General features: G+C 37.6%; 6 protein-coding genes across 6 annotated transcripts; 5 read left to right on the top strand and 1 right to left on the bottom strand. All coding sequences in view use genetic code 12, as the record gives it.

Moving 5' to 3' along the window:
• Positions 1–4519: 4519 nt before the first annotated feature.
• Positions 4520–6652, top strand: POX1_2 (fatty-acyl coenzyme A oxidase; the record flags this gene model as incomplete). The annotated part of the gene is made up of 1 exon (XM_001526323.1): positions 4520–6652. The coding sequence occupies one exon, from the start codon at positions 4520–4522 to the stop codon at positions 6650–6652; it is 2133 nt and encodes a 710-aa protein (XP_001526373.1).
• A 707-nt stretch (positions 6653–7359) lies between these two features.
• On the top strand, positions 7360–8967 carry PVL30_003759 (uncharacterized protein; the record flags this gene model as incomplete). Its single annotated transcript, XM_001526324.1, has 1 exon — positions 7360–8967. The coding sequence occupies one exon, from the start codon at positions 7360–7362 to the stop codon at positions 8965–8967; it is 1608 nt and encodes a 535-aa protein (XP_001526374.2).
• A 348-nt stretch (positions 8968–9315) lies between these two features.
• On the top strand, positions 9316–10725 carry PVL30_003760 (uncharacterized protein; the record flags this gene model as incomplete). The annotated part of the gene is made up of 1 exon (XM_001526325.2): positions 9316–10725. One exon carries the CDS (start codon positions 9316–9318, stop codon positions 10723–10725), a length of 1410 nt encoding a protein of 469 aa, XP_001526375.2.
• A 254-nt stretch (positions 10726–10979) lies between these two features.
• On the top strand, positions 10980–11783 carry PVL30_003761 (uncharacterized protein; the record flags this gene model as incomplete). The annotated part of the gene is made up of 2 exons (XM_001526326.2): positions 10980–10995; positions 11134–11783. The coding sequence occupies 2 exons, from the start codon at positions 10980–10982 to the stop codon at positions 11781–11783; spliced, it is 666 nt and encodes a 221-aa protein (XP_001526376.2).
• Positions 11784–12125: 342 nt separating this feature from the next.
• On the bottom strand, positions 12126–12854 carry RSM10 (mitochondrial 37S ribosomal protein rsm10; the record flags this gene model as incomplete). Its single annotated transcript, XM_001526327.1, has 1 exon — positions 12126–12854. One exon carries the CDS (start codon positions 12852–12854, stop codon positions 12126–12128), a length of 729 nt encoding a protein of 242 aa, XP_001526377.2.
• Positions 12855–13318: 464 nt separating this feature from the next.
• Positions 13319–14323, top strand: TRM7 (tRNA (uridine-2'-O-)-methyltransferase trm7; the record flags this gene model as incomplete). The annotated part of the gene is made up of 1 exon (XM_001526328.1): positions 13319–14323. One exon carries the CDS (start codon positions 13319–13321, stop codon positions 14321–14323), a length of 1005 nt encoding a protein of 334 aa, XP_001526378.1.
• Positions 14324–14386: the final 63 nt, after the last annotated feature.

Raw genomic sequence — 14386 nt, forward strand, 5'->3', positions numbered from 1 at the left:
AAAAAAAAAAAAGAGAGAGAGAGAGAGAGACAATGTGTGTGCACTAACCAGATTACAAAGTCAAGGATGGGAAAAAAAAAAAATTGCAACCTTGAACCCAAAAGTGTAAAGCAAAGTTGGTGATTGCTTTGATAGATTATTGAATAGTCCACTATAGAATACATCAAAAATGAACTTTCAAACAAGAATCCCACCAACTACAAAAGAAGAGTCGTACATTGAGAAGATCAAGAAGACTCCAGCATTCACCATCGGTACTCAAGTTGCCCTTTTCGGTCTTGGTGTTTTATTTATTCAGTCGCCATTGATGGACATGTTGGTCCCACAATTATAAAGGTAGAGAATAAGGAATGAATCAAACGGAGAAGGAGATATTAGTCCAAAGGAGATAGAGATCAATGTTTCGAGCAATGGAGATGATGGAAGGATGTACATAAAAGGACCCCTTTTGTATATATATATATGTATGTGTATGAATATATGTATATACACAAATATCTGAGTTAATTTTCAAGATTTTTTCAAGATTTTCAAATGATTGTATTCTTTTCATTTCTTTGGTTGATGGTATTAAATATCCCCTTATTTTGGAAAGAAATAAAGAAGCATGGAAGATACAGGTGATGACATGGATATAGAAGCGCTTCTATAAGATGGTAAGTTTTGAAAGTGAAAGTGCTTGTTTCACATAGGCCATCAAATACTATTGCAAGTGCTGATCACAAATTCTCCGGTATAAGCTTCGCCATGATTTCATCAAAATATGACGTATGGGACAATGCAGTTTTTTCTTCTCATTCATTCATTCATTCTTTCTTTCTTTCTTTCTTTCTTTCTTTCTCTCATAATCACCTTTTGAGGTTAGTGTATTTCATTTATGTTTGTTTCTATATTTCCCAAATGTTAAATTTGGACTCTTCAACCAAGGAATTTGCTTTTACATTCTTCAACCGTAATTTAATACTATTATCACTGATCGAAAAAGAAAAAGAAAAAAAAATAACGAGTTTGAATAAAAAACATTCTTTTTCCAGGCTCAATAAACCAAATTTTGGTATAAATTTTTTTTTAAAATTTTGTTATTCTTTGTTTTTGAAGGCTGCCTATATTGTTTGAGTTCAAGGTTTACATTTGAATGGCGAAGCTCACAAGAAGAAATAACAACGTTTGTTGCAAATATTTTGGTTCAATCACCTCATATGATATTTGTTTACTAGCAGCACTAGGCATATATTGGAGATGGAATACCGAGAAAGTAAATAGCTTTAATGAATACACTGTTTAATGGGAAATCAATGTGATGTTTGAATACATGGTTCAACCTACTTTAGACCCCTTTAAACTGAAGGATACAAAATGAAAAAAAAAAATGTAATTGAAAAGAGAATAAACGAATGAAATGAAAAAAAAAGAGACAGCATAGTTACATTTGGAATAGAGGTGATCAATAGAACACAAGAGAAAAATTTAACAAACTCCGTTGAAAATTTTGTGCTGAAAATAAGAAGTACTGAGGTATGAATTGATGATAAAGAAGAAGAATGAAGAAGAATGAAGAAGAATGAAGAAAGAGAGATGGTGAAGCATAGTCTACAATCATCTACAGTTTATTTGTACTTGGTAAGCAATCTCATTTGACTGATCCCCTCCCTTAACCTGTAGTCAAAAAGTCTACAAGAGTTTGGAAATGAAAGATCTTGGGGAGATGAGGGGGGGTGAGAGAGAGAGAAGGAGTTGAAGGGAAAGACTATTTTTAAAAGAGGATGTGATAATTTGGTTGTAGTGAAATGAGATAGAAGTAAGATAGAAATAAGATAAAAATATGAAGAGGACAATGAAACCAAGCTCCACTTTCAAAAATCATGTGTTTCCGGAGTTTTCGTATCTTAAGTCCGTAACAGACGTGTTGGTAAATGGAAAACAGATTCAATGTATGTTTTTGTCACACTTTCCACGTTTTCCATATTTTTCACACTTTTGCTTCATTGGGCTATACAAATTCGGAATGTGGGGTAGAGGAGAGAGAGAGAGAGAGAGAGAGAGAGAGAGAGAGAGAGAGAGAGAGAGAGAGAGAGAGGGGTTGAATATTTACATAGCAAAAAAAAGAAAAAAAAAAAGAAAAGGATGATTACTTATAGTGCATGCAAAGTTAACACACATACAAAGTGTACATATCATCAACTATCAACTATCGATTATCAATTGTATGTTTTTTAGGTCTTTATTCCGTTTTCTTTTGCCGAAACAAAAACAGAAATTCGTTTAAAACTAGTGAGGCAGAAGGTGAAAGAAGAAGAGGGTCTATGAAGTTTTACATTGTAGATGGATATTAAGTGTAAGCCATTTTGATTGATTCTTCAATTATCTTTTTATGTTGTTTTTTTCAATTTTTTTTTTTTTTGATATTATCTTCAAATCAGGCCACCGGCTCATCTCTGCTCTGCTTTCTGTCTTCATGACTCCAATTCCTTCCCCTCCCTTTCCTTACCTTTATCATTTTGACACTAGTCCTCACCTCTGATATGCTTTTATCAAATGTCCTTCTTTTAGAACAGTTTGAAAGGGAATACCGAGGATAGCTCGGTTTTAGAAAAGAATACTTTATTTATATGCAAAAATCACCTGTTTGTCACAAACAAGTATCACTATCACTACTAATACTACTGCTACTACTACTAATACTACCACCAGCCATTACTAGTACCAGCATTTGCAATTTGTGGAGATTAACCAAGAGATGATCACTTTATCTTTACTCCACATTATTCTTTGACATCTCAAAATATAACCTTCACCTAACCTTAAATAAGTAGAAGAATGATAATAACAAAAAAGGAACAGAGAAAGAGAAAAGAAGTAGGAAAGAATGGGAGTTAATGTGACAAATTGTGCATTTGCTTGTAGAGCTTCGTTTTACATACCTTCCTCAAGTAAGAACATCACGTGAAACAATTTCCTTTTTTTTTTCTTTTATTTTTTATTTTTTATTTTTTATTTTTTATTTTTTATTTTTTATTTTTTATTTTTTATTTTTTATTTTTTATTTTTTTCCTGTTTTCTCTTTTGCCTCGGACTCTTTTTCAGTTTTCTTTTTTTCTCTCTCTCTGCTTTTTGCTGCTCCAAATACCTCGGTAGAATTATGACTATTTTTATTATTATTATTTTATTATTATTAATATTTTCCTTTTTGTTTCATTGTGACTTTAATTATGTTTGTGACACCTAAAACACAAACGACGGATAATCGTTTGCCTTCCTGCCCTCTCTTGCCTCCCCCTTCCCCTCCTCTCTTTTCCCTTCCCGTCCTCTTTGTATCTCTGCATTCCAATGTCTCAACGTCATTACCAACTGCAGGAGTTTACCTTTGTATCTATCACTACAACAATTACTACTACTACTACTACTACTACTACTACTACTACTACTACTACTACTACTACCGCTACCAACTAACTTTTAAATTACAGGAGTTAATCTGCATATTTGTGACTGGTGTCAGATATGTCGGAACAACACAATTCCCGCTGGAGTTCAAAACAAACGGGTCAACTGTTTCCCTCGGTTCTAAGTTGATTTCTCTCTTCTTACGTACTCTTTCTTTTTTTTTTTCTAATTTTTTTTTCTCCAATACACTTCTTTACCTTTCTAGAAAAAAAAAAGTAAAAGAAAGAAAAACAACATCAATAATAGTGAATAAAAACTTTTCCTTAGTGTGACATGGAACTATCTAGTACCTTCTTGCTCATAGCACCATCATGGGCAAGGAATATGGAAACTACCTTTGTTGTTAAGAATGTGCTTCTCTTTTTTTCTTTTTTATTATTATTATTTCTCCGCTATTCGAATGTAAATCAATTTTTTTTTCTCTCCTGCGTATGTGGTGGTGATAGTGGTGGTAGTGGGTGGTGGTGCAAAATGGTGGGGGCAGGGGAGGGGAGTAACACAGAGAGAAAAAAAAAGGAATACTGGCAATAGCCGGCAAACTCATAACTATCTTCTTATGTAATATCTCTTGTGAAAAAGGTAAGTAATTATCTAATCTTATGTATGAGTATTACATAAGGGGCAAGATGTAATCTTCTGATGTCAACCATTTACCCCATACTTTTTTTTTTTTAATTTTTTTTAAAAATTTTAATTTTAATTTTTTTTTTTCTTTTTCTTTTTCGGCCTGTGAATTTTTCTTTTTTTTTTCCCTCTTCAGCTTCTTCTTCTTCTTCCTCTTCTCTCCTTCTCCCACTTTTTCTAAGCGTCTACTAATTAGTTTTTACTCCGCTACCTAACTTCTCCTCTCCTTACTCTCGACACACGTTGAGTGTTTCAAATTTACTATATATAGGAGTTGCCATTCCTTTCCCCAGATTTTTTTTTTTCACACTTCTTCTTCTCTTTTCCCACTTTTTTTTCTCCTTTCTTCTTATTCTTCTTTCTTCTTTAACTATCCTTTAGTTAACTTTTTTATTATACAAATCACATATATACATACACACACACATACATACATACAGATAAATTAATAATGGTGTTTACACAAAAGACTGTCAGCTTGAGCCAAGGGCCAGACCCAAGAACCTCGATCCAAAAGGAAAGAGCTGAACAAAAATTTGACCCACAAGAAATGCAAATCTTCTTGGAGGGTTCCAAAGAAAGAGCCGAACTCATCAAGTCATTGGTGCAACAGATGGAAAGAGACCCAATCTTGTGGACAGATGGCTCCTACTACGACATGACAAAGGAACAATTGAGAGAACAAACCGCATTGAAGATTAACAGAGTCTCTAGGTATTTGGAGACAGACTCCATCGATGTCTTTAACAGAAGATTATCCATTATTGGTGTCTTTGACCCATCAGTCACCACCAGAATCGGTGTCAACTTGGGTTTGTTTATCTCTTGTATCAGAGGTAACGGTACTTATGAACAGTTGAAATACTGGGCCTTGGACAAGGAAACCGCCCACATCAAAGGTATCTACGGTTGTTTTGGTATGACTGAGTTGGCCCACGGTTCAAACGTTATGGGTCTCGAGACTACTGCTACTTTTGACAAAGACAATGACGAATTCATCATCAATACCCCGCACATTGGTGCTACCAAGTGGTGGATTGGTGGTGCTGCCCACTCTGCTACTCACTGTACAGTTTACGCAAGATTGATTGTTGATGGCGAAGATTATGGTGTCAAGACCTTTGTTGTGCCATTGAGAGACTCAAACCACGACTTGATGCCAGGTGTCACCGTTGGTGACATTGGTGCCAAGATGGGTAGAGATGGTATCGATAACGGTTGGATCCAATTCTCATCGGTTAGAATCCCAAGATTCTTTATGTTGCAAAAATTCTGTAAAGTTGACAGAGACGGAGACGTTATCTTGCCTCCATTGGAGCAATTGTCATACTCTGCTTTGTTGGGTGGAAGAGTTATGATGGTTATGGACTCATACAGAATGTTGGCCAGAGTCTCCACCATTGCATTGAGATATGCCATTGGTAGAAGACAATTTAAAGGAGACAATGTCGACCCAGATGACGAGGAAGCATTGGAGACACAATTGTTGGACTACCCATTGCACCAAAAGAGATTGTTGCCATACTTGGCTGCAGCATATGTTGTCTCTGCCGGTGCCTTGGAGGTTGAAAGAACTATTGAAGCCACTTTGTTGGAGTTGGATGACGCAGTTGATGAAAATGACGAGGCTGGAATCATGAAGGCCATTGACGCTATGAAGTCATTGTTTATCGACTCTGGTTCCTTGAAGTCTACATGTACTTGGTTGGCTGCTGAAGCCATTGACCAATGTAGACAAGCTTGTGGTGGCCATGGTTACTCTGCATACAATGGTTTCGGTAAAGCATACAATGACTGGGTTGTGCAATGTACTTGGGAAGGTGACAATAATGTTCTTGGTATCAACATTGGTAAGCCATTGGTTAAGCATGTTATTGCCATTGAAGATGACGGTAAGGTTGTTAAAGGATCTTCAGACTTTTTGAACCAATTGAAGGAATTTACTGGTAAAGAAGGTTCTGAAAAGGTTATCTTGGACAATGCTGCTGATATCGAAGATGTCAAGAAGGTGATTAAGGCTATTGAAGTTGCCATCATTAGAGCATCATACACTGCTGGTAAGACTGTTAGAGAAAAGTCATTTGACTATGTGGGAGCTGAATTGGTTATCATTTCCAAACTTAAGGCTCACCACTACTTGTTGACTGAATACGTCAAGAGAATTGATGAGTTTGACCAAGAGGACAAGAAACCATACTTGTACCAATTGGCTCAATTGTACGGAGCCACCATTGTGTTGGACAAATTTGCTGGTACATTTTTGGCCTACAATGTCATCTCCACCAAGGCCACTGCTGAATTGGCTAGTCAAGTTATTCCAAAACTCTGTTCTGCTATTCGTCCAAATGTTGTTGGTCTTACTGATTCATTCCAACAATCTGATATGATGATCAATGCACCAATTGGTAGATACGATGGTGACATTTACGAAAACTACTTTGACTTGGTTAAGGTATTGAACCCACCAAAGAACCACAAGGCTCCATACTCGGCTGCTCTCGAGGCAATGTTGAACAGACCATCATTGTCTGAAAGAGAAAGATTCGAAAAGAGTCTTGAGACTGGTGAAATCTTGTCCAAGTAAACTTTTCCTCCCCCCCCCCCCCTCCTCCTTTCCCCCTACACCCACCATCTGTCTCCCAATTTTTTTCTTTACTTAAAGAAGATGAAGGAAAAAGAAAATTAGCTTGAAAATTAAATAAAATAGGTTTATAAATAGGCTCTTTTTTAGTTTAATTCTTTTATATCATGTGTTTTATTTTGAAGTTTTAGTAACATGTAAGAAATTGTAGGAAGTAGATTACAATTTACACTGTAATTACATGAAGGTTTTCCCCCGAAAAAAAAAAAAATTTATTCGTTTTACTTTTTTATTTCTCTATCTTGGCTATGTTAAAGTCAAAATTGTGGCTAACCCATTTTCTTCTTGTGATATTGCCTATTTTGGCGATCGAATCCAAAAAAAAGTGTTAGCTATATATATATATATATATATATATATAAATAAAGGATATGGATGAAAAAAAAAGAATATGGAAAATCGCACTTATCTGCAAAAGAAGTAGCTCTCGTTTACGATAGTTTTGCAGCTACGACAAATTTCAACAAACCTTCTTCGACTTCTATAGACCAGTTTTTCTCCCCTCCTCACCCCCTCTTGTTTCCGTTTCCATTTCCCATTTCCCAGCTCCCTTTTGACGATTGGCTAACGCTTTTTTTCCAAAGTTAATTTCAAATTAGATCACAATTGTACAAAGTTAAACAAAACGGAATACACAGGTTCACTACAAAATGACATGGAAGAAAGTGACGCTAACATTATCGCGACCACTTGTTGCCGGCCTTACTGGCGCAGTCATAGCGTCTACGATAGCATATAAAGTTGGCCAACAACGAACCATCCATAATCCGCCGCAAAATGCATTCCCCAAAACTTCAACCACGAAATTAACTGACTTGTCTTCTCCTCAATATTGCACCAATATCTCAAAAGTGATCCCTGAATTCACCAAATTAGGAATTGAAGTTGTTAACAGTAAACCGGAGATTGAGCATCACACCGGTAATGATTTCACTACGCACAAACCATTACCGGGTCAAGTGCCACAATACATCATCTATCCCAAGACTACCGAAGAAGTCTCTCAGGTATTGCAGATATGCAATCGCGAATTAATTCCGGTGGTCCCATTTTCGGGAGGTACTTCACTTGAAGGTCATTTCCATTCAACTAGACTGGGCGTGGTCCTTGATACGAGCAAGATGAATAAGATCCTAGCCGTTCATGATGATGACTTGGATGTTGTTGTGCAAGCCGGAGTCAATTGGCAACACCTCAACCAAGAACTCGAGCCATATGGGTTGATGTTTGGTACAGATTGTGGTCCACAAGGGCAAATCAGTGGGATGATTGCAACAAATGCCTCAGGTATTAATGCATCGAGGTATGGGGCAATGTCAGCTAATGTGATAAGTGTCACAGCTGTATTGGCTGATGGAACTATTGTCAAGACAAAGCAAAGGCCAAGAAAATCAAGCGCTGGCTATAATTTAACGAATTTGTTTATCGGAAGCGAAGGAACTTTGGGTGTGGTTACGGAAGCAGTGTGTAAAGTATACCCTAAACCCAAAAGTGAAACTGTGGTTGTTGTGCAATACCCTACCATTCTAGATGCTACAAAATCAGTGGCCCAAGTATTTCGATCAGGGATGCAGCCAACGGCAATTGAGCTATTGGATAATGATATGATGCACTGCTTGAACTATAGCGGTTATACTACACGACCATGGCTAGAAGTGCCAACAATTTTCTTCAAAATAGGCGGAATCAACGATGCAGTAGTTGAGGAAAATGTAAAAGTGCTCAACAAGATCACCAAAGCGAATAATGCCGAAAGCTTCACATATGCGCAAAGCAAAGAAGAACAAGAAGAACTATTCTCTGCTCGGAAGAATGCATTTTACGCAATGTATAATTGGGGGAAAAACGAGATTGATGAAGACGTGCGTATTTGGGTCACAGATATTGCTGTACCTTTATCGAGGCTATCACCTGTGCTTGACAAAGTTCATGAAATGATCAAAGCCTCACCTTTCAAGTCTATTATATTGGCACATGCAGGCGATGGAAATTTCCATGCAGATATTTTTTACCAGCATGAACAAAGGCGAGAGGTTGAAAAATTAGTGGATCTGATGATTGAGTTGGGTTTGGCTAATGAAGGGACTGCGACAGGGGAACACGGTATAGGAAATGCAAAGAGAAACTTTTTAGAGTTGGAGTTGGGTCAAGATACTATAGATATGATGAGAAAGATTAAATTGAGTTTGGACCCAAACAGAATATTGAACCCTGATAAAGTGTTCAAAATTGACCCTGAAGATAAGGGAGAGTATTAGATGTGCTGATGTAATACGTTACACGTATACATACACACGTACGTGGATGTTTTGAAAAATGGTGAAGTTACATATTATAGATTGTAGATTTGGGTTTATAGATAAACTTATTACATTAGATTACGGACAATGTGCGAAAGCACCGAAAAAAAAAAAAAAAAAAAAGTATTATTTATTATTTTATTTATTGTTAATATTATTATTCAAGATAAATGCGAAACGGTTTCTCCATCATTATCTTTTCTCATTCTTGCTCTCCTAATTCTTTTCTCTTATCAACAATATACTATTGCCTTGCATCACCACCATTACCACTACTCGGACAAAAAGAACGACTACAGAAGCAACATGTCGATACGATCACGGAGCTCAGCAGAGCGTCTAGAGCAATACATCAACAACCTATCAATTAAGGAGAACTTTTTACACGAACGCAAGGGCTCTTCTAGTTCGTCACACGACCCTAGAATCTACAATACTGACTCACGACCAAATGCAAATCCAAACAATAGCACCAGCACCTGCACTGGTACAGGATCTGGAACTGGAACTGGAACTGGTTCAGGAACTGGAACTGGAACTGGTTCAGGAACTGGTACTGGTATAACTATCCCCATATCAAGTCTAAATATTAGAGACAGAGAACGCACACGATCGCGATCCAAGTCTCGCTCGTATTCACAGTCACAATCTCAACCACAGAAATTGCTTTTCCTGCGGCCAATATTTAACATCAATGAGTCTGTTAATGATGAGGACGTTCTTGAATTAGAAGATGGCTTTAGTGCAGAGCATTTTCGAGACCACCCCGAGCCGCAACTACTAGCTAGTTCAATAGGTAAAGATCATAATGGCAAACTCATTCCGTCATCATCCACTATTTCATTATTATCTCTTGATCTGAGTATATCGCCAAAATACTGGATTCACCAACAGCAGCAGCAGCTGCTGCTGCTGCAACAACCGCAACAACTGCAGCTGCAGCATCAATCTGGAGATGGAAGAATAGGACTTGTACGTAATAACTCAGATAATAAATCTTACTCGAATATACAGAGGCTACAGACATATGCAAAATTAACATCTCCATCATCATCAACATCAGCCAATGGAGCAGAGTATATCTCTATACAACCTTCTCAGGGATTTGGACATCTTTCTGGCACGCCGTACTCAGTACCGAATACAATTCCCAACTCGCCAAATTTGGATCCAACGTCATTGGGTGGATCACCATCGAGGTTCTGGCTAAATTCACAAACTCCCCCTTCAATGGATGGTCAAGCGAAAAGACACATATTTCTGATGCAAATGGTGAATAGAAGGGAAAGTATTGAGCAACGATTGAACCAAGAAGCAAGAGATCAAGATGAAAGGGAAGACGGAGAAGATATAAACGGAAATCGTGGTAATAGTGGGAATGGCGGAAGTGACTCACCGATTCTCAATCCTGTTCAAACACCACTTGAAGACCCGCCGATGACCCCTTTGCTCTTGAGTAATCAAAGAAACGACTACTTTGGAAACAGTTGTTCGAAGGGGTCAGGTAAATCAAAAGAATGCGAAATTGAAGAGATCAAAGAGGTCAAAGAAAGTGAAAATGATGAAGAGAACGAAAAAGATGACCAAAATAGGGAGAATAGGATGAGAGTCGAAAGTGAGAATGAGAATGAGAATGAGAATAAAGTTACAGTTCACGGAACAAGTAGGAGCTATACATACAGGGACGATGATTATTTGAGGATGGATTGGCAATAGTATTGAAATAGTAACTTTTTTTATCCTAGAACTAATTAGATAGTAGTATTTGTGTGCGTGTGTAGCTATAATGAAGTGCTACTAACCTCCCCCCCCCCCCCCCCCCCACGTCCCACCTCTTGCAAATACAGTTCAAAATTAAGGTGGCGCGAAATATTCAAACCAAAAGTTTCAATTTTTGCACCTTTATTAAATAATTGGAGATCTCGTGTAAACCAACATATCCTCTTCTTTCCTCTCAAGCACACCGATAAATGTCGAATTACGAAGGTATGATTAACTTACTTCTCTGATATTTCTTGTTTTTTGTTCTTCCTTTCTTTAATTTTTTTTTAGACTTTTGACATTTCTTCTTTCGATCAATATCTTTTTGCTGGTTCAACAATGATACTAACAAGTTTATTGTAGAGGAACATAACATAGCTTCACAAGAGCTGCTACAACAACTGCTGGAATCACAACTGCGATCCCAAGATCGTGGTCGAAATCGAGAAACACTCACTGATATACTTGATTCATTCATCAATAGATCACACAACCACAATCGCAATGATAGCAATAACAATGGCAACTCAAGTGACTCTGCTGCTTATGACTCTAATTACGCATCAATTACATCAGTTGAGGCACTAGCTGCTGCATTAGATCAACTACGCGCAATGGACAACTCCAGTTTTGCAGATTCTTTGCTTTCAATCCTTGATAATCAATCGTCTAAAACTAAGGGGGTCCAGCCAGATTTTTTGGATACTTTGGAGAGGGTGTCTGTAAAGGATATTAAAGATGTCGAGGCCTCGTGTCCAATATGCACAAATAGATTCAAAGACGATAAATACCCCCTCATTGTGAAATTGCCATGCACTGGTTCAGTGAAGCACGTTTTTGATTTGGAATGTATCGGACCATGGTTGATGACTAATTCCACGTGTCCAATGTGTAGAACTGATGTGTTGGCAGTTGCAGAGAATAGAAGAAAACGGATAGAAGAGGAAATTCGAAAGGCAAAAGAGGAGGACTCTGAAGAGGAACCAGAAGAAGGGTGGGATGTTTATGGATAGAGTTAGTGGTAATAAAGGTTTGTATGAATATGTGTGTATTGGTACTAATGGGAAGATAGATAGACTAAAGAAGTGGAATAGTAGAATAGTGGAATAGTGGAATAAAGGGATAATCAGTCAACCAAAGAAACTAGAACATACATATATATATATATATATATAGAGAGAGAGAGAGAGAGAGATGACAAAAGAACATTCTTTGGCATGATGGTACTTTGCATATTCTACTGTAATCACTCATTTACTTCCTCTTGTTCATCTTGTTCATCCTGCTAATCTTTGTCATGTCTTATTTTAAAGGAAAAAAAATATTCTTTGATGGCTTATGTATTTACAATATCACTACTTCAAGTGTCTCTTAAACTCCTCTGATTCCAACAATTCTTTCACCTTCAATGCGACAGGGTCTTCTATACCCTCGTAGCTCAGTGGGAATTCCAATTCTGCATTTTGCAAGTCCTCGTTGTAACTCAATTTCTCGCGCGAGGTGATTGTGGCCTTCATCTCGACTTGTGGAAGTTTGTATTTGTTGACATAACTCAACCACATGTCGACCACTTCATCGTTTGCATCATATGCAATCAATTTCTTGTTATACGTAATCCTATGGAAGTTCTGCTTTGTCTTGGCTTGTGCAAAAGGTGATTTGATAACCGTATATAATCTCTTCTCTGTCTTTAACGAAGTAAGTGGAGACATCGGGATACCCAAATAATAGGCTGCTCTTGCTGCAAATTCACCCATTCTTGCAAGCTCCGGTTCTTCATAACCACGGAAAAATAATTGACAAACTTCATCCCCATGGGTCTTGCGAAGTCTTAATGGTTTATATTTCAAAAGTTCAACATTAAGAGGAACTGGACGGCCTTCATCTTTTAAAGCACGTGAGCTCAATGTTTGCGGCGAGTACTCGAACGGAGTGTTAAGTAATGTTTCTTGGAATTGACGATCTTCCAATTTTTTAGCTTCGGTTTTTTCAAGATATTCCGTTGGAGAGAGGAACTTCTGAAGTGACCGGCTACTTCGGGTTGAGAACGCCCTTTTGTATATTTGTGAGCAAACAATCAGCATCTTCTGGCAAGAAAAAGTACTAGGGTAGTTGGAACAAGGAGCGGTGAGGGATTATTTGTTCTTGCAGTTGAATTTACTTCAGTCTCAAATTCTAGTCCAAAATGAGATTGAAAAGTTTTGGTAGGTTTAAACTCGCGATCATTATTAGAAAAGCAAGAAGCGTAAGAAAAAAAAAAAAAAAGAAAAAGAAAAGAAAAGAAAAAAAAAAAAATCCAGAAAATGTATCTCTGACACAAATATTGATAGCCACGACACGACACACTCGTAACTAGTGTACAACCGTAGAATACTACTATGCTCTTCAACAAAGGCAGTTGCAAAAAAAAAAACCCCAACCAACTAGGATCCCTTCTTCACGCCTACTATAACAACAACATCATCATCATCATCATCATCATCATCATCATCATCATCATCATCATTATTATTATCTTCGATATCATCGACTAGTTTACTACATCAAAATGGGAAAGACAAATAAGGACAAGAGGGATTTATATTATCGACGAGCGAAAGAAGAGGGATGGCGAGCTAGATCTGCATATAAACTACTCCAACTTGATCAGGAGTTTAACCTTCTCAACTCAAATGTTAAGCGTGTGGTTGATCTATGTGCAGCTCCAGGTTCTTGGTCTCAAGTTTTGAGTAAAAGACTCCATTCAAGTACCACCGCTACCAATAATTCATCTACTGCTACGACTCCTATTACTCCTACTACTCCTACTGCTCCTACTGCTGCTGCTGCTGCTACTACTACATCCTCTGTTAATGTCAATGCCGATGCGGCCAAAATTGTTGCAGTTGATTTACAGCCAATGACCCCGATAGAAGGAGTCACAACAATTCAAGCGGATATCACGCATCCAAAAACCTTGCAACAAATTCTAGACTGCTTTGATAATGAACTTGCTGATTTTGTATGCAGTGACGGTGCGCCTGATGTCACGGGACTTCATGATTTGGATGAGTATGTTCAACATCAATTGGTATGGGCTGCCTTACAACTCACCACTTGTATTTTGAAACCAGGTGGTTCTTTTGCAGCAAAAATTTTTAGAGGTAAGGATATTGATGTGATGTATAAACAATTTAGCAAATTTTTCGATAGAGTCGTGTGCGCCAAGCCCAGAAGTTCGCGAGGTACCAGTCTTGAAGCATTTATTGTTGGACTTGGCTATAGACCCATCGAAGGGTGGGTGCCCAAATTAGACGCAAGTATGTCGACGAATGAATTTTTTGAAGGAGCGGGGTTACATGGTGGAGCTAATGATGAAGTCTATGAAATGGGAGATGAGGATAGAGAAATTGTAGAGTTTATTGCCTGTGGAGATGTCAATGGTATAGACTCTGATGCCACATATGAATTAGATGCTGATTCGCTACGGTTAGATCCTGTACAAAAGCCAACGGCTCCACCATATAAGAAAGCACTTGAAATGAAAAGAAGAGGTGAATTGGTTCAACGATAGTACTAAATTTGATAGTTGCCATCTTTCTATATATTCTGTATTTATGTCAATATAATGATACAC

This window comes from Lodderomyces elongisporus, chromosome 4 (assembly GCF_030384665.1).
Source record: "Lodderomyces elongisporus chromosome 4, complete sequence".
NCBI classification, from domain to species: Eukaryota; Fungi; Ascomycota; class Pichiomycetes; order Serinales; family Debaryomycetaceae; genus Lodderomyces; species Lodderomyces elongisporus.